General features: G+C 37.8%; 1 protein-coding gene across 1 annotated transcript in view; it reads right to left on the bottom strand.

Annotated features, from left to right (window-relative positions):
• Nucleotides 1-1,609: 1,609 nt before the first annotated feature.
• Nucleotides 1,610-23,459, bottom strand: part of RBM25 (RNA binding motif protein 25) — a 46,676-nt gene continuing 24,826 nt past the window's right edge. Inside the window, exons 8-19 of the mRNA XM_079701279.1 lie at nt 23,352-23,405; nt 23,025-23,108; nt 19,260-19,546; nt 17,071-17,293; nt 16,872-16,961; nt 14,061-14,134; nt 12,185-12,335; nt 8,575-8,899; nt 7,919-8,193; nt 7,481-7,579; nt 5,850-5,897; nt 1,610-2,008 (exon numbers count right to left, since the gene is read on the bottom strand). Of these exons, the coding sequence (XP_079557405.1) occupies nt 1,916-2,008; nt 5,850-5,897; nt 7,481-7,579; nt 7,919-8,193; nt 8,575-8,899; nt 12,185-12,335; nt 14,061-14,134; nt 16,872-16,961; nt 17,071-17,293; nt 19,260-19,546; nt 23,025-23,108; nt 23,352-23,405 (1,803 nt within the window). The 3' untranslated portion in view covers nt 1,610-1,915. The remainder of the gene's footprint in view (nt 2,009-5,849; nt 5,898-7,480; nt 7,580-7,918; nt 8,194-8,574; nt 8,900-12,184; nt 12,336-14,060; nt 14,135-16,871; nt 16,962-17,070; nt 17,294-19,259; nt 19,547-23,024; nt 23,109-23,351; nt 23,406-23,459) is intronic.

Below are 23,459 nucleotides of genomic sequence, written 5' to 3'. Positions count from 1 at the left end.
CCACAGATGTCCAGATTAATCCAAAATAAGGCAAACGGCCTCTTTGACCTTTAGTTACTAATACTCAAAAACTGAGTCCGTCAAAAATTCAGCCCAGGGCTTCCCTGGTGGCGCAGTGGTAGCGAGTCTGCCTGCCGATGCAGGGGACACGGGTTCGTGCCCCGGTCCGGGAAGATCCCACATGCCGCGGAGCTGCTGGGCCCGTGAGCCATGGCCGCTGAGCCTGCACGTCCGGAGCCTGTGCTCCGCAACGGGAGAGACCACAACAGTGAGAGGCCCGCGTACCGCAAAAAAAAAAAAAAAAATTCAGCCCATATTTTCAAGTTAAGTTTCTAGTATGCACCGCATAATTACAACATGATGCCATTTATTTAACAAGACTCTGAAAGAATGAGTCCCCAAGATCAAATATATACATTTTTAATATTTGAAATATTTACATAATGGAACCATGTCATGGTCCAATGTTAAGAACAGTGTTTTCAAATGTCCTCTTAAGATTAAAAAAAATCTAGTAACTCAAGCTCAGTTATGCATTTTTTAACACCCCTCCCCCACCCAATCTTTTAAAAAATAAATACTCAGACACAGGAATAGCTGCACCTAATTTCTGTTAAGAACTATTTAAAACTTGTTACATTTTCAGGTAATTTCGCTCCCTGGTGAATTTCTGATCTACAATAAAGAAAGCCCCATGTATGTCTCTAAGAACACCATCAGTATGTTTTTAAACTTTGATGAGCAGAGGTAAACAAGGTGTGTGCCTGCATATACACACACAAGATAGAAACACTTTACAAAATGAAAAACTAGTGGTAACTGCTTTGAACGATTTACTTTATCCTCAGAAATAAGACGTAAACTTTGTAAATTGCCATGCTAAATTCCTATTGTATTTTGTCAAACATTCCTAGTCTGTAAAATGGCCTAATTTTATAGTTTGCTTATTTTTAAAAAAGATTTTTTTCACTTAAGCTTTTTGAATGAAGCTTTTTTTTTTTTAAACAAAGGGGTACAAAATTAAACTAAGGACCAATTAGTGCAAAAAATGCTTTAAATAAAGCTCTCCAGAATCTAAGGATCTGCCTCATACCTGAACAATGAAATCGGGGGGGAAAAACCACTGTGACTCACACTCCCTTAAAAGAGAGGCTGACACAGCCAGCTTTCAACAGAAAAACTCATTCCATTCAACAAACTGTTGCTTGCCACAAGAGAATACCATACTCCGGGAGACTAATAACCTAATTATCCCAGACATTTGGGTTGGCACAATACCATGTTTCCTTTACAATTCTGGTCTTCAATTAGGAAATGTTTCAGGGAAACTTCCAAAGCAAATTAGGGAAAAGTAAGACTTTTATACATACATTCACACAAACACATTCATACAGAGATACAGTAGGAATGGATTGTCTGCTACTTTTCGCACTCTAATTTTAAATTCCATGCCATGAAGAGGGCCTGCCATTTTTGATCAAGGGGGTAAGGGTAATAGGTATGACTGGTATTCTTTCAATTTAAAATTGTTCATGTTGGTGCCTATACAGTACAGTTCAATATTAAGTGCAATTCTGCAAAAGAATTGGGGAGTCATTTTAATATTTACAAGGAACAAATCAGCAGAACAAAATTATATCAGATAGGCTGTGTACAGTAGCTGCGGCTTATAAAACATACCAGTAATTTGTACCTGGTGAGTATAAAGAGAACCATGGTAGGATTCAGATGTCTTTACAACCAAGGGAGTACACATGGCATTAACAAATTAGAGGACAAAAAAAAATTCACATTTTCTACATTAAAAAAAAAATTACAGATCTCACAAACGTCTTTGAAGACAAAAAAAATTTTAAGTCCTTTGAAGGGTGGGAAAGAAGAAATCTGAAATGGAACTCTAAATGTAACAAGAATTTTACTTCACAAGACCAATTTTCTTGGCTTCTGTTTCATATATCAATAATCTCCACATCTTGACTATAAAAACTTCTGCTTCTTCATCAAGTACCTAGAAAAGGAAGAAGACAAAAAACACTTACACACGTAAGAGAAGCAATCATACGCATCTCCCAACAAGGTGACTGGAATAAAAAAGGCTTTTATCTACCAACAAGCATTTATTTATACATGTCTTGGAAAACTACTTCCTGAGGAAAGCAAATGTTATAAAGAACATAGTAATTTAGACAGAACTGGTTATATAACTACATAATACTTAATACAGAGTATCTCATTTACCCCTCCCCAAGAACCTCACAATCTTAACATCTATGAGCACTTATTACATAAGTGACACTGAAATATTAAATGAGAATATATGTATAGCATTTTAATATAGTATCTGGGATAGAGTAAACAAAGTGAACACTATCATTACAAGGGACACAAGACTACTGAATAAATAAAAGGTCTTTTCTCCTTGGCAAATCAACTTATTTTTTCTATCTACCTATGAGTTAGTTGCATCATGTCCTCACCACTGCACTACTCCTGCCCTCATCACCCACACATATGTGGCACTCTACACCAGGGCTGCTGTGTGGTAAACTGGAATAGCATGCTTCCTTCTCAGAAGGCAGCAATGACTGAGTTCCAGGGTACCACCGTCATAATGGCATCTGGCCTAATGCTGCCAAGACTCTGGAGAAGCAGGTTAGGAGTTAAGCAAACCAGAGCTCTAGCCAGACTACTTGGATTCAAATAGCTCTTCTACCTCCTATTAGTTACGTGTTCTTGGTTGGGTTACTTAATCACAATGAGCCTCAGATCTCTCATCTGTAAGACAGAGGTTATAGTAGCTATGTCATACTGCTTCTACTGTGGGAATTAAAAGTTGATATGCACCAAGTGCTTTGAAGAGTGCTTATTAGTACAATCAGTAAGTACCTAAGACAAGCCAGAAATCGATTTTCCTGAGAAATTTCCTTACACTTCTCAGTGATGACAAATAAAGAACTTAAATAAGACATCTATGAGCCAGACGTAACCCATAGTTTAAAAAAAAATATGCTGTGGGAATTCCCTCGTGGTCCAGTGGTTAGGACTCCACGTTCTCACTGCCAAGGGTGCAGATTCAATCCCTGGTCAGGGAACTAAGATCCTGCAGCCAAAAAAAAAAAGAACTACGCTGCAACACTAATGAGGAATTGAACCCAGGTACAAAAATGCAACCAAAGTTCATTAACTTACATAAAATGAGGAAAGGTACAGTTTGAAAAAGTCAGATTTCTAATAAGAGCAAAATACTACTTGAGCTAAAATTTCCATCTCATTTATTCAAAAAATATTTAGAGGGTCCATGAGCTATTACCAGAACTGGCTGACAACACCAACTCAATTGGTTTCCTCCCACTCTGATCAACAATGAGCCAGAAAATAATCAAAAACAATATAAGCGAATAAGCGGTAGAGTTTAATTATACTCTAAATATCAAACTATTTCAACAGATCAAAACGGATTAATAGTGACACATGACATCTTCACCAACAGTGATTATACCTCTGCCAAGGCCACAAACCAGAACACTGATTTTTTTTTTTTGTGGCTGCATGGCTTGTGGGATCTCAGTTCCCCCACCAGGGATTGAACCTGGGCCCTTGGCAGTGAAAGTGTAGAGTCCTAACCACTGGACTGCCAGGAATTCCCTGATTTTTTTTTTTTTTAATTCCTTAACTCAGGCCCAACTACAAAACCCTCTCTTCACTCAAGGATAACTTTGTGAAGAGGCTGGAAGGGCAAGGAAGTTCAGATTGTATCCCTAAGGACTGGGATCTATTCACATTTCTCCTTTCATCTGAAGCTCAGCATTATGGCATCAGACTTTTCACAAATGTTTTTTCAGGAATTTTAGACAACAGATGCATTAGGCTAGCTAGGCAGCAGAAAACTTATGTTATCTGGCTTCAAACATCATATAGTGCTTGGACACATAACATCTTGACCTTAGAGCTCCTTTTAGTTAGGCACCCTCCTATGGCACTCCCTGACAACTTTAATTGCAGCTCAAAATGAAAGTTCCCCTGGTCACCTATCATCTCACATCATGCTTGACGTTTCTTCTTCCTCTCTGACTCTTCTTCCCGTTGCTACTTTCCCACTCTGCCCTTTAGACCCTATTCCACTTTATACTAACCATCCCCAACTTCTTTAATTAGACTTTCCATCTCCTTACCTTAACTGAAAATGTGGTACGTCCCCTAAAGACCCTGACACCTCTGTGGCCTTCTGAGAAAGTTCCTCACTTTCAAAGCTTTAGTCTCCACAAGAGAGGGGAAGCTGCTGGATCTTCATTGTTTCTCTCCTCGTAAACAATATCTCCACTGAGGTTGGCGAGATCTCATTACACCACCGGTTCACTCCAACAGCAGCTGTCTAGCAAATATCTAGTCTTTCATCCACATAAAATGAGTGCTCTGGCAGCTGGTTCTTGTATTTCTCTCCAATCCCAGTCCCAACACACAGTAATTTCTACTTCTGTGTTAAAACCCAGCTTAAAGTTCACTGATATTCTAAACAATGACATCAACTCTGCCCCAGAAACTCCCATGGCCACACTTTGCACCTTGCCATCATCTAGATTAATTTACCAATTGTATTCTTAAACATTCTACTCTCTAACTAAACCTCTCTTTCCAGTTATTTCATTCAAACACATCTCCCACAGCTTCACTGGAACCACCAGTCCTTGATTCATTCAGACCACCAACTCTGTTCTGATATTATTTCCTTTTCTTCCTAGACTGGAGTTCACAGTCCATTCAATCACTCTCTCACCTTTACCATCAATTCTCTTCCTTTCTTTTCTCACAAACTCAATGCAACCACAACCACTAACTCTAATATCCAAATTAAGTGCAATTTGGGATTTGATGTTTAACTACTACCAACCCAACAGACACCTGCCCAAGTGACAAAAGAGTAATACAATCTTCAAGTCTGTTTACATGGTAATTCCTGTGATGGTTTCCCTAACTGCCCTCAACACTTAACTACTCTTATCTCCTCTGCCCCCATGATCATTCTTATATATCCCCATTATACTAAGGATATTACAGTATCAATATTGGTATACCTGTTTCCCTGCTGGTTCTTTAAGGGCAGATTTTCCACCTTTCTGTGCTTCTAGCACATTGCTCTACCCAGTAAACACTTAATAAATGGTCTCTAAATTTATGAATAGATTCAGAATCTATACACACAAACACCAAAAACAGGGGAGGGGAGAGAATGATAAAAAAAACCCTAACTCAGGCTTCCCTGGTGGCACAGTGATTGAGAGTCCGCCTGCCGATGCAGGGGACACGGGTTCGTGCCCCGGTCCGGGAAGATCCCACATATCGCGGAGCGGCTGGGCCCGTGAGCCATGGCTGCTGAGCCTGCGCGTCCGGAGCCTGTGCTCCGCAACGGGAGAGGCCCCAACAGTGAGAGGCCTGCGTACCGCAAAGGAAAAAACAAACAAACAAACCCCTAACTCTACCGTTGTCTAATAATATCTTACTATGAATGCCTTTAACCTCTTAATGCATGTTCAAATTTTAATTCAGGCCCATAAAGATTCTGGAACCAACACAGGGAGAAATTCAATCAAATTCAGAGAAGTTAGTTTGTTCACAGATATTAATTTAAATTTTTTTCGCATCTTTATTGGAGTATAATTGCTTTACAGTGTTGTGTTAGTTTCTGCTGTACAACAAAGTGAATCAGCTATATGCATACATATATCCCCATATCCCCTCTCTCTTGAACCTCCCTCCCACCCTCCCTATCCCATCCCTCTAGGTCGTCACAAAGCACTGAGCTGATCTCCCTGTGTAGTTAAAATATTAACAACAGTAAATTTCTAACTTACCATGGCAACATCATCTAAAATGCTCTGAGGTGAACTATGAGCCATAACCTAAGAGAAAAAAAAAATAATTGTCACTTTGAAAATAAACAAAACATTAGCAATACAGTAAAAAAAAATTTTTAAGGTACCCTCAAACTAGTATGAGAATTTCTTGTGACTTTAGAACCTTTCTATAAACTTCTTAATTCCCAGAATCTCCCTCTGTTCAATAAAAGTCTGACACGGGGCTTCCCTGGTGGCGCAGTGGTTGAGAATCTGCCTGCCAATGCAGGGGACACGGGTTCGAGCCCTGGTCTGGGAGGATCCCACATGCCGCGGAGCAACTAGGCCCGTGAGCCACAACTACTGAGCCTGCGCGTCTGGAGCCTGTGCTCCTCAACAAGAGAGGCCGCGATAGTGAGAGGCCCCCGCACCGCGATGAAGAGTGGCCCCCGCTTGCCACAACTAGAGAAAGCCCTCGCACAGAAACGAAGACCCAACACAGCAAAAATAAATAAATAAAGGATTTCATTTCTTTAAAAAAAAAAATAAATAAAAAAATAAATAAATAAAAGTCTGACACTAAAACCTGGGATCTTAATCATCACATTATTTGTCTTCTAATTCAAATCCAGACTTATAAGTGTTTATGCTACAGTAATGACAAGTGGAAAGGGTCACTTAAATTAGCTATGCCTAATGTTAAAAGAGCAGTACTGGTAAAAAAATACCATTTCCTTAAAATGCAATTAGCTATTCCTTTATAGAAATACTTTGCCTTCAGGGGACAATAAAAGGATGTGGTATACCTTGGTAGTTAAGAGCATGAGTTCTACAGGCTACTTATCATGTAACCATGGTCAAGACACCATCTCTCCCTAAGCCTCAATTTCTTCATGTATTGAATGGGGATACCGTTAGTAACCTGCACTTCCTAAGGTTGTTGGGAAGTTTGAAGAAGATGAAGTTTTGTAAAATGCTTAACACCGTACCTCCTAGGAAAGAAGCCTGGCACACAGTAATCAGTCAGTTAACACCACTATTATGCTATGAAGGGCACTACTTTCTTTTCCAAAGGATGGATGACTAACAAAGAATTGAGACAAACTACTGGCTGTCTCCACAAAACCTCAACTGTACTTCAGCAACATTCTAACCATTAAGACAAGAAGGGGGTGGCAAGACATTCTCAGGGGCAGGGAGAGAGCAAAATTGGCAGCAGCCAGCTATTCTGTCCTCTCTGACCCTCTGAAATGAAAGCATGCAGTGTGGGGTCTGAAATAGTATAGAGGGGTTCACTTAAGTAGCCATGACTCTTTTTTTTTTTTTTCTTTTCTTTTTTTGTGGTACGCGGGCCTTTCACTGTTGTGGCCTCTCCCGTTGCGGAGCATAGGCTCCAGACGCGCAGGCTCAGCGGCCATGGCTCACGGGCCCAGCCGCTCCGCGGCATGTGGGATCCTCCCGAACCGGGGCACGAACCTGTGTCCCCTGCATCGGCAGGCGGGCTGTCAACCACTGCGCCACCAGGGAAGCCCCGACTCTTGTAATTAAAACTAAATTATCACTGACTTGGCCCTGTAAAAATTTTCAACTTAGAAAGTCTAACATTTTGAAGTATATAACAAATGTTGGGGAAAGAGTAAAAGACTAACCTTAGAACAAACAAAATCAACTAATGTAGCTTCTTCTTCACCTATGTATTCTATGATTTTTTTATTAATCCATGGTCTAATTCGTCGTTCCATCAATATCTATAAAATAAAGCATGGTTACTAAATTGAAGAGCTTTTTATTACATTTACTTAAAAAACCTATATAACTTCATAATTTTTCTTAAGGCTAAAATACAGTATGACCATTAACAAGTTGAACTAAGACAGATATGTATCGAGACGAAATTATTTGCTTCTCATTTATGAAGACCTCAGGTACCAATAAGAATTTCCACAATAATCTATTATTATTGACCATGTCAAGATTCTAGCCACCTTATCACCCCTATTTGTCATAAACGGAATGAACTGAGTTTGTGTGCTATAGTCAAAACCAAAAACTTGCAATAAAATAATGAAATACAATTTGCTACTCACAGAATCCACAATAGACCAATCCAGGGGATAAGCAAAGAGCTCAGGTTTGGCTGTAGGGATTTTTTCAATGAGACTCTTAATGTGTTTGCGCTTTTCTTCAGTGTTCACAGTGCCTTTGGCAGCATTTTTATCATCTTCACCATAATCCAAGGGAACCAGTTTCCTTTTTCGGGGTACATCATCACTGTCTTCATCCTCAAATTTGTTAAAGACACTATCTACAGGGAGTTTCTTTCTCTTCACAGAATTAGGCTGACCAGGACTATTGGAAGCCCCTATAGTAAAAACATGGTATTAGCACAATGACTTAATTTTCAAATGTTACATTTTACAACCCACCATGCCTAAAAAGCAGTATAAATATACCTCTACAAATCTCAGAGGAAGACCCCAGCTATAAAAAAGAACTCACTACTCACAAGCGCTAGAAAATTTAACTTTTCACTTCTTCTCAGAACTCAAGGCAGCTGCAGATACAGAAGCACTAGCAGAACTATGAAAACAATCATGAGCTAGAAAGGCATTTTTTTAAAACTAGTTTTCTAACTACCTACTAAGCAGTACATATTTATTTTTTCCTTAAGGCAAAATTTATGTAGTTGTGGCGGGTAGAGGGGGAAAGGAGGAAAAAAGGAAGGAAGGAAATGCTAACATACCCAGTTTAAGACTCAGTCCTATTTTTGGCCTATGCTCCTCAGGTTGTTGTTGATCTGGTGAATTTTCATGAGGAATAATAATACCACAGGGAGACTCATCTCCAGGAGTGTTGGGAGTTGCATTGCCACTGGCAGAGGAAACAGATGGGGCAGAACTGATGGGCCTCAGAGTTGGTTTGAGACAGGGCTTTTGCTCTGGCTCTTCCTCCTCTTCCATGGGTTCCTCTCGTTTTTCTTCTTTTTCTTGCTTTTCTTCTTCCTCTTCCTCTGATTCTGGTTCTTGCTTTATCTGTGGTTGTCTGCGCCTCTCAGCTTCTTGTTCCATCTAAAACCAGAAAATAACCTGGTCAACTGAAACAGACCCCAACTATCTTCAATTCAACCAGCTCTATGTTTTATCTTTCACAAAATCTCTATTTTTCTTTTTCCTTAGGAATAACAAAACATTGCCTCCTTCTATAATCAGAACTAAATCTATAGAATATATTAGGTACTCTGCAAAATGTTTTAGTATTTCACATATTATTACCATTCTTCAGTGGCTTGTATACACTCTACAGAGATAACAAAGGTAATTGCTAATAGTTGCCTAATTCAAAATGAAAAGTATGTTTTTATATCTTTATTAAAGTAATTATAACCAGAAATTTTATTTTATTGGGTTGGTCAAAAGGTTCGCTCGGGTTTTTTTGGCTCTAGTAGCACTTAGTTGTCTTTAACTTCATTCGAAACAATTTTGTTAGACTGTATGTGACAGCTGTCATATCAGCGTGCATTTTAAAAAAAGACATCAAAATTGGTGAATTTTTGTGTATCCATTTTAATATTGAAGACGGAAGAAAAAAACCAACATTTTTAGCATATTACTCTTTATTATTTCAAGAAAGGTAAAAATGCAACCAAAATGCAAAAAAGATTTGTGCCGTGTATGGAGAAGGTGCTGTGACTGATTGAACATGTCAAAAATGGTCTGCAAAGTTTCATGCTGGAGATTTCTGGCTGGATGATGTTCCATGGTTGGGTAGACCAGTTCAAGTTGATAGCAATCAAATCGAGCCTTTGAGAACAATCAACGTTATACCACGCAGGAGATAGCCAACATACTCAAAATATCCAAATCAAGCGTTGAAAATCACTTGCACCAGCTTGGTTATGTGAATCGCTTTGATGTTTGGGTTCCACGAAAGTTAAGTGAAAAAAACGTCTTAACCGTATTTCTGCATGCGATTCTCTCCTTAAACGTAATGACAATGTTCAGTTTCTAAAACATATTGTGATGGGTGATGAAAAGTGGATACTGTACAATAACGTGGAACGAAGAGATCGTGGGGTAAGCAAAATAAACGACCACCAACCACACCAAAGGCCAGTCTTCATCCAAAGAAGGTGATGTTGTATATATGGTGGGATTGGGAGCCCTCTATTATATCAGCTCCTTCCAGAAAATCAAATGATTAATTCCAAAAAGTACTGCTTCCCATTAGACCAACTGAAAGCAGCACTCGACGAAAAGCATACAGAATTAGTCAAGAGAAAATGCATAATCTTCCATCAGGATAACGCAAGACTGCATGTTTCTCTGATGACCAGGCAAAAACTGTTACAGCTTGGCTGGGAAGTTCTGATTCATTCCCCGTATTCACCAGATACTGCACCTTCGGATTTCCATTTATTTCGGTCTTTACAAAATTCTCTTAATGGAAAAAATTTCAATTCCCTGGAAGACTGCAAAAGGCATGTGGAACAGTTCTTTGCTCAAAAAGATAAAAAGTTTCGGGAAGATGGAATTATGAAGTTGCCTGAAAAATGGCAGAAGGTCGGTCGAACAAAAGGGTGAATACATTGTTCAGTAAAGTTCTTGGTGAATATGAAAAATGTGTCTTTTATTTTTACTTAAAACCAAAGGCACTTTTTGGCCAACCCAATAGAACCCAATAGTATACACAATACACAAGAGGCAACTCAAATCCTCAGCCTGGTCATAGATAATCATTTTTTATTTCTTGGTAATGGCTGAAGGTGGTAGTCACTTCTGTATTCACAAACAGGAAAAGGAAGAAGTGGTGGGAGGGAGAATTCTGAAGTCAAAGTCCTAAACCAAAATGAACACTCCCCCTGAAATTACAAAATATAATAAAAAATAATCATCATAAGAGCATTATAAACTGGGATGAATACATCAGCAAGTTTTCTGAGCATGAAACAAACACAGGAAAAACAAAAGTAAAAATACATATCCTGAACTACACAAAAATTTAAAATCTGTGCATAACACCATTTATCAACTCACAGAGGAAGTACAATGGCCATTAAACCATCTGCAAGGCATTCAAACCCAGTGGTAGTCAGAGAATTAAAACATAGTAATATTCCCCAACCTAAATGTTATAATGGCAAGGATTTAAAACACTGACAATACTACCATGATGAAAAAAAGACACCTGGACTATAAACTGGAGAAATTCTTGGTGGAAGATTATACCTGAAGTAAAAGCACATTAGAAAACAAAACAAAACAGAAACAGACTCATAGATAAAGAGAACAAGCTGGTGGTCACCAGAGGGGAGCAGAATGGGGGGTAGGGCAAAAACGTGAAGGGGATTAAGAGGTACAAACTTCCAGTTATAAAATAACTCATGGGGAATGTAACATACAGCATAGGGAATATAGTCAATATTGTTATAATAACTTGGTATGGTGACAGATGGTTACTAGACTTATCGTGGTGATCAATTCATAATGTATACACATGTCAAATCACTATTGTACACTTGAAACTAATATAATACTGTATATGTCAATTATACTTCAATAAAAATCTAAAAATGAAAAAAAGCACATTAGAAAAAAAGCACATGTAACAATATTCCCACTTATAAAACTTATGTGTGAGGGGGGTTATAAGAAATCAGCCAGTTTTTAATTTCTTCATTACTGTGTTCTATGTTGTCTGAACTTTCTATTTACTCATATAAGTACTTAACAGAAAAAAATAACACTATTTCATTTTGAAAAATAAAAGGGACATGTAAGAAGACGTGGTTCCTGTTAATAGCATATAACAGATTTTTTAAAGTTGATATGAAGAATTTATAGTATTAAGATCTGTGATACACTAAGAACTAAAAACTTTTCTAACATGACACTACTCTTAAAAGCAAGAATGGTACGCCATGTCCTACGACACAGTCTTTTTCCTTTTCATTTTTAAATGACAAGCTGTTCATGAAAACATCTTTATTTTGGAAATAAAATATTTAGGGTGGTAATGAGAGAATTCAAACTACAAAAGTCATTAAGTGTCAGAGCACATATAGGAAGGACAGTTTCTAGCAAAGTTACATTAAAAGACATTCACTTAATAAGTAATACTTGACAGAAATAAAGGAGTAAGACATATAGAAGATGTTGAAAATAAAGCTGTAAATCAACTAATATTGATGACTTACATAATAAAATAAAGAAAAAATACTAATATCCTCCCCCAAAATAGCAAGACGCATCGAGTGTAAACATTTCCCTTATAAACTAAACTATATCATAGTTGGCTGGCTTAAGATGACATGATAGCCTTAAAAGAATATTGTTACGGATGTCATAGTATCTTACCCTCTGGAGCTCTGCATCTGGATCCGGGTGCCCTTCTGCCAAAAGGCGCTGCCTGATTTCCTCTAGCTCTTCCTTCTCTCTCTTCCTATCCCGTTCATCTGCTTCCATTTCCTTTTCCCTATCACGCAACCTTTTCTGAAGAGCGCTTCCTCTGCAAAGTAAATAACAGGCCTTATTTAATACTCAGGTCTAAACTACTACACATAATGTCTCCAAAATCAAGTTCTTTCCATACTAACAGCTGCATGCTAAGAGACTGAAGACTGTCTTAATGCTCTATATCTGTAGAACACCCAGGACAGTGTGCTCTCTGCATGTTAATGTTTACTAAGTCAGCACTGTCTTGTCACGTATCACCATGCCTCATTCTTTTTTTTTTTTTTTTTTTTTTTTTTTTTTGCGGTACACGGGCTTCTCACTGTTGTGGCCTCTCCCGCTGCGGAGCACAGGCTCCGGACGCGCAGGCTCAACGGCCATGGCTCACGGGCCCAGCCGCTCCGCGGCATGTGGGATCTTCCCGGACCGGGGCACGAACCTGTGTCCCCTGCATCGGCAGGCGGACTCTCAACCACTGCGCCACCAGGGAAGCCTGCCATGCCTCATTCTTAAGTCATTCTAAATGAGTATCTACAAGTAAAAAAGTAGCTTTCAGAGGGAAGAATGCTCTCATTTTATACCTATTCCACAGGGAAACTAACAGGTAATCTGTGCTGTCTTGGAGGCCAAGTTGTGAAAAATTAATACAAGGAGTAGTAATATCCCAAATATTAGTTTTGTACCTTCAATTTAAATCAACTCCTTTCCCTTGTGGGAAAAAAAAAATTAACAGAAGCAGCAGGGCATAATCAAGAGAAAGCAGAGGTTCTATTTAGCACTTTATTATATCTCAGAATGTTGAAATAATGTACTGCTAATCTATGATTCAATAATTTTACTTTGCATTTTCTACAAAGTCACATCCTTGGCATTCATTCAGTTTAAAGTGTTAATCCAATGTTTTGATTATTTCAGCTACAGTGTATTAAATTATATATATTAAATGCATTCACTACATGCCTGTATCATGCCAGGCACATGGGAAAAAAATCAAAATATTGTTCATAACCTTAGGGAAATTATATTTTGGAGTGGAGGGAGCAGAACAAACCAAACAATTTTACCAAAGTGCCATAAATGTTAGAAGAATGAGAGCAGTTTAGAAATGCCACGGGAACAGATATCAGGAAACACAGGCTTCACAACTCTCACTTCATAATAGTAGAGCAATTGGGTGAAGGAGGGTGGGAGGGTGTTCAGATTACTATGTAGCACTCTAGAAATCTTGAAGACAAAAATTTCTAGGCCACCATAGATAGTCATAAAGGCAAGTTATAATTTGCTATAAAAACTGAAGTTCTTTAAAACACATGAGGGACTTCCCTGGTGGTCCAGAGGGTAAGACTCCACACTCCCAATGCAGGAGGCCGGGGTTCGATCCCTGGTTGGGGAACTAGATCCCGCATGCATGCAGCAACTAAGAGCCCACGTGCCGCAACTAAAGATTCTGCATGCCGCAACTAAGACCCAGTGCAGTCAAAATAAACAAACATACATTTTAATAAATAAATTAAAAAAAAATAAAACACAGGAAGAAAAGTTAATTTGTCACAATACTATTATGAACCTTCCTCCACAGAAGGTGCACAGAATTGTCAATTCTTTTATAACAGGCCCGGACCCCCGGAAAACAGCATTATCAACTATGGGGATAATTAGAAGATGAATTCAAAGATTTCTTTCTTATTCCAATGAGTGAACTTGCACTCTCTTGTAGACAAGAGATAATACGGCTAATAAAAAGCTGACAGTATGAGTTCATAAAGCAAGGCTTCTTTACCTGTAATATTTGGGGTCATCTCTATCATCATCATAATCTTCTAAGAATTCTTTTAGTCGTTTAGCTTCTTTTGCCTTTGAGGAAATGAAGGACAAAGTGTGCAAAATTAACATAGAAGTAATTTAGATTTCTCCCTCGCCCTTTCTTGGGAACAGATTTTTCTTATCCATACCACTTGAACTCTTTCATTCTCATAAACTTCATATATTAAATGTAAGTAACATTAGATTTTTAAAATCTTTTACTCTTAAAAGCAAGTCAGATTTAGGGCTTATCCATGAAATGAAAGCCACATATACTGATGGTATGCTACAATAAATTTTCTCTCTGAAGATACGCTTCAAAGTACAGTAATTTTTTTCTTTCTTTTTTTTTGCGGTACGTGGGCCTCTCACTGTTGTGGCCTCTCCCCTTGCGGAGCGCAGGCTCCGGACGCACAGGCTCAGCGGCCATGGCTCACGGGCCTAGCCGCTCCGCGGCATGTGGGATCCTCCTGGACTGGGGCACGAACCCGTGTCCCCTGCATCGGCAGGTGGACTCTCAACCACTGCGCCACCAGGGAAGCCCCCAGTAATTTTTTTCTAATGAAACCTAAGCACACCAAGAAAGAAAACTGAAAGTTATCTTATTGAATCTGTTAACCGGACAAAAATATTTTACATTTCGTTTATAGGTAGATGATGGTACAAGTAGTTTTTATGAATTGCAGGATTAAAAATTTAAATCACGTTTATGCATCAATCGAAAGGTAATGCCTGCCTAACTTTGAGTACACAAACAATGAAAGTACACGAATCCCTTACTCCTATTTTTGGAATCCTAAATACAACTATTATATTTCACAGAAATTATATCTAATTATATTATATCTAATATACAGACATAAAAAATACTTTAAAATGAGTATTTATAATCTACATCTCTATCTACTATACCAACAATATTATATACAAAGCAGATGTAGGTTTCTGACTACAGTAAAATATTAACACATTTCATCCAGTTCAAATGTTACACCTCTCTAAAGACTTCCCCAATGTAACCATCTATCCATAACCAACTCCTTCCCCCAGACAAAATTAATCACCTTCTCTGTACTCCACTCCATTATCATACCTTAAACACTCACACACACAATACAGTAACCACTTCATCTCTCTGACAATACTACCCAATTGTTTAAGAGTTTGAAGCATTAGTTATTCTTGTACACCCAGTACCTAGCACAAAATCTGTCAAATGCATTCAAGTAGATTGTCAGGTAGCGATGACAATATTTACAAATGTCTAAATAAAACACAGGGGACTTCCCTGGTGGGGCAATGGTTAAGAACCTGCCTGCCAATACAGGGGACACAGGTTCGAACCCTGGTCCAGGAAGATCCCACATGCCGCGGAGCAACTAAGCCCATGTGCCACAACTACTGAGCCTGTGCTCTAGAGCCCATGAGCCGCAACTACTGAGCCCACATGCCGCAACTACTGAAGCCCATGCGCCTAGAGCCCGTGCTCTGCAACAAGAGAAGCCACCCCAATGAGAAGCCCGCGCACCACAGCGAAGAGTAGTCCCCGCTCAACAAACTAGAAAGCCCGCATGCAGCAACGAAAACCAATGCAGCCAAATACATACATACACACACACACACACACAGGAAGGCCCATAATGTACATACTGAAATATTAACATAAGTCACCTTTCATGAGGTGACTTTTTACACTATACACTTCTGCTACTTGAACATTTTTTAATGAGCAAGTAACTGCTTTTCTAACTGGATATTTTTTAAGCTCCCAAACAAAAAATAACTAATAGGAAATTTTTCTCTAGAAAAACAGGTTTCAGATTTGCTTGCAGGAAGCGGAATCACTTCTTCAAATAATTATGTCTCTTACTATATTATTCTCTATTTTCTAACCTAGGGTTTATGAAGAAATTCTAGAATGGGAACTACAATCCAGGGAAATCAAATTATTTTAAATAACTGTAGGACCTTAGAAGACCTACCATCCAGAAAACTATACTATCTATCTAGTTGCTGCATGCACTCTTTTGGTTACTTACAAAAATTCCCTCTATGTCTCATGTTCAAAAGCTATTTGAAGAAGATTCCTAACTTCAGTAATGTTTTTGGAAGAATAATCTCCAAACTGGAGATAAAGAAACCTTTATGAACTTCTGGCAATGATAGAACATATGGAACATAATACTGAAGCAAGTACTATGATAAAATAAATTATCTTTTTGTCATTTTACTTAGGTAACAACCCTGGCCAATTGCTTTCACTGTTACAGTCGATCAAACAGTGTAAATGAAAAAATAACAACATTCATTTTTATGATTATCATATAGTTAAAAGGATAATGTAGTAACATAAGGAAAAACTATAATATATAAGCGCTATATACTGAAGTCAATAATTTTGATTTCTAAAAACAGGTCTTCTCATGAGACTATTTCCTTCATCCAAATGTACTACACTAATACAGAATATCAAAGCCTCTAAAAAGCCTCTTGAAATTCAAAAATATTGCAGATTCTTAATCAAAGAAAGGTCTATAAATTCTCATTTTATACTACGACAGATTTGACAGTATGCCAAATGGTAATTTAGTTTATAGGGAGCAAAAACGTGAAAAATAGGAGGGAAAAACATTTTGGTGTACTGAAATTGTCCCAAAGTTACTTGAAATATATAAAAATTATCTATACTGGGAGCTCATACTTTTTAACTATAAAGTCACTTCTACTTAATAAAGATTTGATCTGATTTTTATCTGAAAAATCACTTATTTTTAACCAAGAAAATTACCATTTCTCTTCTTCTTTCTTCTTCTCTTTCAGCCTCTTTCTCATACTCCCGGGTTTTCTTTCGTTCTCTGATTTCCCAATTCTTAAGGCGCTAAAAAGAGAAATTGTCAAAGCTTAAAAATGTATACAAAGGGTTCTAAAATTTTTGACTAACCTACTAAGTACCAAGATTTAAGAATAAAAGCTTTCCCTCAATTTACCTCTTGATAAGCAGCCTCTTTCTCTCGGAGCTTTCTTTCAAGTTTTCTTCGTTCATATGCATCTTCTTCATCCTCTTCTCGGTCCCGCTTCTTGTCTTTTTCTCTCTCGCGCTCCCGTTCCCTTTCTCGCTCTCTCTCTCGCTCTCGTTCTCTTTCTCGTTCCCGTTCTCTCTCTCTCTCTCTTTCCCTCTCCCGTTCCCTTTCACGATCTCTGCTCTTTTCTCTACATCAACAAAAGATTTAAAAAATCTGTCAGTCTGTGTTTTCGTTTAAACCCAAGAGAAAGTAGGACAACATATATTATGAAATAATATACAAACTCACTAGCCAGAATTTAGCATTTGGTTTCTGCAGAATTGTAAACTCCTCTATACAAGTCAGAAAGACATAGAATATAATCCTGGCCCCAAATTCTGAACTGCTTTCTAAACTCAATGTTAATGCTTATCAGCATCTCAGAAAGCAAACAAAAAAACCTGGATATGAGAAATACTAAGGGCCAAAGAACATGTTACAAGATAGTCTATTTCACTAGTGATCAAGGAATACAGATATCGGCAAAGGTGAGAAGCAAAGAGCATTCTGGCATGTTGCATGGGTAAACTAGAACTACAGTTGACCCTTGAACAACATGAATTTGAATTGTGTATAATTATACACAGAGTTTTCTCAATAGTAAATACTACAGTACCACACAATCCAAGGTAGGTCGAATCCACAATTGGTTGAATCCATGGATGAAGAACCGCAGATATGGAAAACCGTGTATACAGAGGGCCAACTATAAGTTATACTCGAATTTTTGCCTGCAGAGGGTCGGCACCCCTAACCCCGGCATTGTTCAAGGGTCAACTGTACATCTATCAGCAATTAAAAGTTCTCAAGTATTTAATTCAGAGTGATAAAACCAAACTGCAGATTTGTGATACCATGGATGTAATTATACAAATTTATGTATATATATGATATAAAACAGTACACTGTAGTAAAAGTATAAAACCACTCATTTTAATACATGTCAAATTCTCAATAGTGGTTATTCAAGAGAATAATGGTTATTCCAGTGGAGGAAGGAAGGGAAGGATTTTAATGCCCACTAAAGATTAGTAAGAGTACTGAATTCCAGTTCCAGTAACCGGCGGACCTCCCTTCAGCTATAATCAGGTAGAATAATATCTCAACCAAGCAATGTATATTTGAAAACTAGCTTGGGAAAAAGAAGTGGGATTTCCTCTCTTCCCTCTGTCTACTGGCTTCCTTCTACTCACGCCCTTCTCCACTTCCTTTGTTCACTTTTGCTCTACCTCATTCCTAAATAATTTGAGATGATATGTCATATGAATTCAGTGTAATTATGAAAAAATTTTAAATAAAACAAAACCAAACCAAAGTGAAATAAATTACTAGAAGCCATAAAGAAAAAGTAAACTTAGAGCCTGGGAGGTTAAGTTGTGGCCATCCAGTGGGCTATAGGACCAAACAGACACCAGGAGCTAAAAGCAGTGGTACTAGAGCTGATTTCCCACTAGAGGGTACCTCAATCAAACAGTGACTAGAGAAAATGCCCACTGACCAAGGGAGAGAACAAGGAATCATGTCTATCCAAAACACTGGGTGGACGGCTGGTGTGTGCTGGATCTGTATAAAAACTGGCTTCAGACAAAAACTAACACTAAAGTTGAAAACTGTTAATTTAACCAATATATTTTTCTTTTTTTTAGTTTATTTACTTTTGGCTGTGTTGGGTCTTCGTTGCTGTGTGCAGGCTTTCTCTAGTTGCGGTGAGTGGGGGCTACTCTTCATTGCGGTGCGCGGGCTTCTCATTGCGGTGGCTTCTCTTATTGCGGAGCACGGGCTCTAGGCACGCGGGCTTCAGTAGTTGTGGCTCACTGGCTCTAGAGTGCAGGCTCAGTAGTTGTGGTGCACGGGCTTAGTTGCTCCGCGGCATGTGGGATCTTCCCGGACCAGGGATTGAACCTGTGTCCCCTGCACTGGGAGGCAGATTCTTATACACTGCACCACCAGGGAAGCCCTTAACCAATATTTTACATATGTGTGAGACAGCAAGCCAGGTATGCTTCGTGTCTCAGGAAGTTCTATCACCACATCCATGCAAATGGCCCAAGAGAGTACTAACCTGCAGTTCTATTAAAGCTATCAAGCACACAGTAACTTCCATAAAGCCTTACCTTGAACGACTGCGATCCTTATTCCGATCTGAACTCCTTTCTCGATCACGGTCCCGATCTCTCTCTCGATCCCGATCTCGATCTCTCTCTTTTGTCCGGTCACGATCCCTATCCCGTTCTCGTTCCCGCTCCCGTTCCTTCTCCTTTTCTCGTTCACGTTCTCTTTCCCTTTCTCGTTCCCGTTCTCGCCTTTCTCGTTCCCTTTCACGCTCCCTCTCTCTTTCTCTCCGTTCTTTCTCAATTTCCTGTCTTTCTTTTTCCTTTTTGCCTTTCTCTTCTTCCAGTTTCTAGAAACCAATAAAAGTACTTTTAGAGTTAACTCTATAGCTCCAGTATTCAGACTTTTCCCGGCGCAAAGCCCAATACTGGGAACGACAAAAAAAAAAAAACACCAAACCACTGGTACTTTAATATTAAATACTTGTGGTTTTACTTAACAAATAAAACTGAAGCAATCACAAGCCTAGATAGATTTCGTGCAAAACCATACACTCTAAACAGACCAGGAATCTCCAATCTTGGATGCTGGGAGATTGTGTCAAGTGTGGCTGACCACTCAATGATTATGTAATAACTAAAATGACCATGAGGAATGTGATGGTTCATAATAATTTCTAGAAATACAATCACTTGGCTAAAATGTAATTCTTCCCATTATGAATTTCTTTAAATCAGTGGGACTACTGCTGCTACTATAACCCCAGACTTCCCATTACCTAACGATTATTAGTTGAGTGTTTTAAAGGGGAGGTGGAGGAAGAGTCAGGTCACTGGAATGCAACTAAATAATCTTATGCCCTCTGGTTTGCCCACCCTCCAAAAGACAAGCTGAATTCAGCCAATATCTGCCTTATCACCTATGGAAACATTTACTCCCACCATTACAAGATGGACAGCCCACCAAATACAAAAAGTTTGAAAATCACTCGCTTCAAGCAAAAAATGTACATAATCATAATATTTTTACTTAATTAGATTAATTTTTGGCTTAATGTTAAAAGCAACATATTTATGCCCATTATGCCTATAAGACAATGAAAATACATTAACAGTGATAAATCCATCCTTGGAAGGAATGATTGCGTATTAACTTACAGATGCTGTGCTAGGACATGGATCGCCAACACTGGATTAACCTTGCCTACAAGCTATGCTTCTGGGAGGAAGAGCAAGTACATGGTTCACAAATAAACCAAATAACATTCAGACCAAGTTTGTACCCTGACAAGATTACCAGTGCACCACACGGTTTCTACACAAACTCAGAAAAAAAAAAAAATACCCCAAACAGGAAAAACAAAACAAAAACAAAACATTTTTCCTTTGGTTCCATGTTTAGTGTCACCGAAATGAAATTTAAATGACAACAATAAAATGTGCATTTTTTTCTTTTCTCAGTCATGTAAAGCATTTAAAACAACTTTAAAAAGCAATCTTACCTGTTATACTCTCTTTCTCTTGCTCATGGATCAGAGAACTGATAGAAGATTACGAAAGAAAAGCTAATGCATGAGAAATCAATATATTCAGCTGTGGTGCCAGTCTTATATCAAAATGGAATGTAGGCAAAGCCAATACTGAATACATTGAAATTACAAAGGGAAGAGAAAAGAAATAGCAAAAAGAGGACAGAAACTGAAAACTATTTAAAGGGGTAAATTCTAATTTTTGAAACAGTACTATAATGGAATAAAAAAATGTGTACTGTAAAATGAGGCTAGACTACATAAAACTTACCTCAGTGTCATACACTTATAAAGAAATTTGTTTATTTCTGAGATAATAAATACTTACAGATTATTTTAGCTGTTCCAATAATAATTTCTTTTGTAGAGTCCCTCAATTTTTTTATGCTTGCCTATTCACTACACTACTTATTTCTTAAATGTATAGTTCCACTTATGTAAATAATGTTTCAGAACTCATTTCAAAAGTTTTGTTCTAAGTAAATGAAAAAGTGAGTGAATCTTGTCCATACTAAATGCAATTCTAAAAGATTATATCAGATTATATATGCAGTAAATAGACACACACACACACACGTATATATTTTTTAAGACAAAGACTGGAGAAAGAGGAAATGAGGTGGTCTAAAAAGACATAAGAAAGTAGTGAAATAATGAAGAGGAAAGGACAGAAAAAAAAAATCATAAATCTTACCTTATTCTCTCTTCAGACTCGTCCGTGCTGTAAATGGACGCCCCCTGCCACGCTGATACCCTGACAGTCTGTGGTTATTTAATAAACTCATACCAAAACATGCAAAGGTTCACTGAGCTCAATTTTTGTTACCGAAGTTTCAAATATCCCCTTTAACGATACCACCCAATAAAAAAAACTTTTTCTTTTTCACTTTGATTTTTATTTTTAAAACACATTTTGGAAATTCAAAACATTCTCCCCACAATGAAATACGTGTAAGGCAGTCAAAGGCCTGACAGCTTCTCAAACTCTGAAGCAATTACCTTTTGAATTAATTTTTTAAAACATGATTTCCTTATACTTTACCAATGACATGACAGGATTTAACAAATAACCAAAAGGGGGTAAACCACACACACACTGTATACCATTTTCAAGCTTGCTCAGAAAATTTTGAGTACTGAACCTAACCAAAAGCATTCCTCTAAAATGACTTCCCATGGACTAACTTTTTAACTCTCAAAATTAATCTGGGAGAACTACAGTTGTGCTTTTAGACATACTTAATTCCTGAAAATGCCCTGTGTATGTGAGCTAGGGCTAGGCATCATGATAATAATGTGTTCAGCAGCATTGATTCGATGGCATTAATTGTCAACGTGGGATTTCAAAAGCTATAAGAAAAAGTAAGATTAAATAAAAGAAAAAATGAACACTTAACATCTGAGTTAAAGGTCACTCAATCTTAGGAAAGAACCAGTAACATCTTATTATCTCTAACATCAAAATACATTTCACGCAGTGTTTGCATTTCACCGTCCATAAGCATCACCTTCAACACCAGGGAACATTCACAGATGCACTGTCATTGAGAGAAGCTTTCAATAGGCAAAACTCGTGAGTGGGATTTACTATGAACAAATACCCATTTCCAAGCCAGTTACCCCTTTGCATATTTTTCTGAGGGGGCATCCATAAATATAATAAAAAACAGAAGCTCATACTTACATCCTATTCCTTGTTACTTTCCAAGCTGAGAGTTTCATCTTGCATTAGTCACCATATGATCTCTATCATAATGGTGGGGGTCAATGAATAGATTAGCTTTATGGGAATTTACAGTTCTTCCATGCATCTAAAATTTGGTAAGTCTGGTAACCACTGACCTACTTTTTAAAATCTCCCCCTCTCAAATCTATACAAATATAATCTTAAATTTTAATCTCAGCTCTAAAGAAAAGGTTTTCCTAAGATTAAGTTAAATAACTGCCCCCAGAAATACACTACAGTGTATGTTATTCTGCTGCCCCCTTGAATCTAGTTTAAATCTGACCTTGATGTTTATGTTGAAATCTAAAAATAAAACTAGCTTTTATTCATATTAAAGTGAGATGACTGCAGAGTAGTCAGTAACTGAAAAAGCTACGTACAATATGCCAAGGACTACTCTAATATGGTAATGGTCTTCTGTTTCTTTGTTTCTATCTAAATATCAATTAAACCTATATAAAAAGCATTTAAAATTATATTCTACTGTAAGGTTGATTTTTCTTTTTTTGTCTGTTTGCTTTGGACTCTGTAAAAAGTCTAGATTGGTATCAAGTGAAAAAATAAGAATACTACCTTGTGTGTGTCTCTGAATTTGCTGATCTCTCGGGATATCAGGTCTCTTTTGTCTTCTTCCATTTCTATAGCATTTATATCCTCCTAAAAGACAAGGGGGACAGATGGGAATGCATAATGATCAATCTACATTGATACAAACAGATAGAAATTAAAGGTTAGATATTCTGTACAGGTTTTACAAAAGACAGGAGTAAATAAAAAAGTTATGTAGTAACAAATCCAACAATCTAAGTTAAATAGTAAAGAGTCAGATAAACAAGAATCACAAATCTGGCAATTAGCAGTAAACATAAGTTATTGCCAAAGCCTATAATGTAAACTAACCTTAGTGATGAGTGGATAAGGGATCAGTGGGGCCACTGGAAATCTGCGAAAAATCTGCGGAAAAATCCACAAAGATTAAAACAAACAAACGAGTTCATACTACTCTGA

The sequence above is a fragment of the Hyperoodon ampullatus genome, assembly GCF_949752795.1.
Source record: "Hyperoodon ampullatus genome assembly, chromosome: 3".
Taxonomy (NCBI): domain Eukaryota; kingdom Metazoa; phylum Chordata; class Mammalia; order Artiodactyla; family Ziphiidae; genus Hyperoodon; species Hyperoodon ampullatus.
Note: the sequence above shows the minus strand (reverse complement) of the source record. Positions and strands in the feature narration are given on the sequence as shown.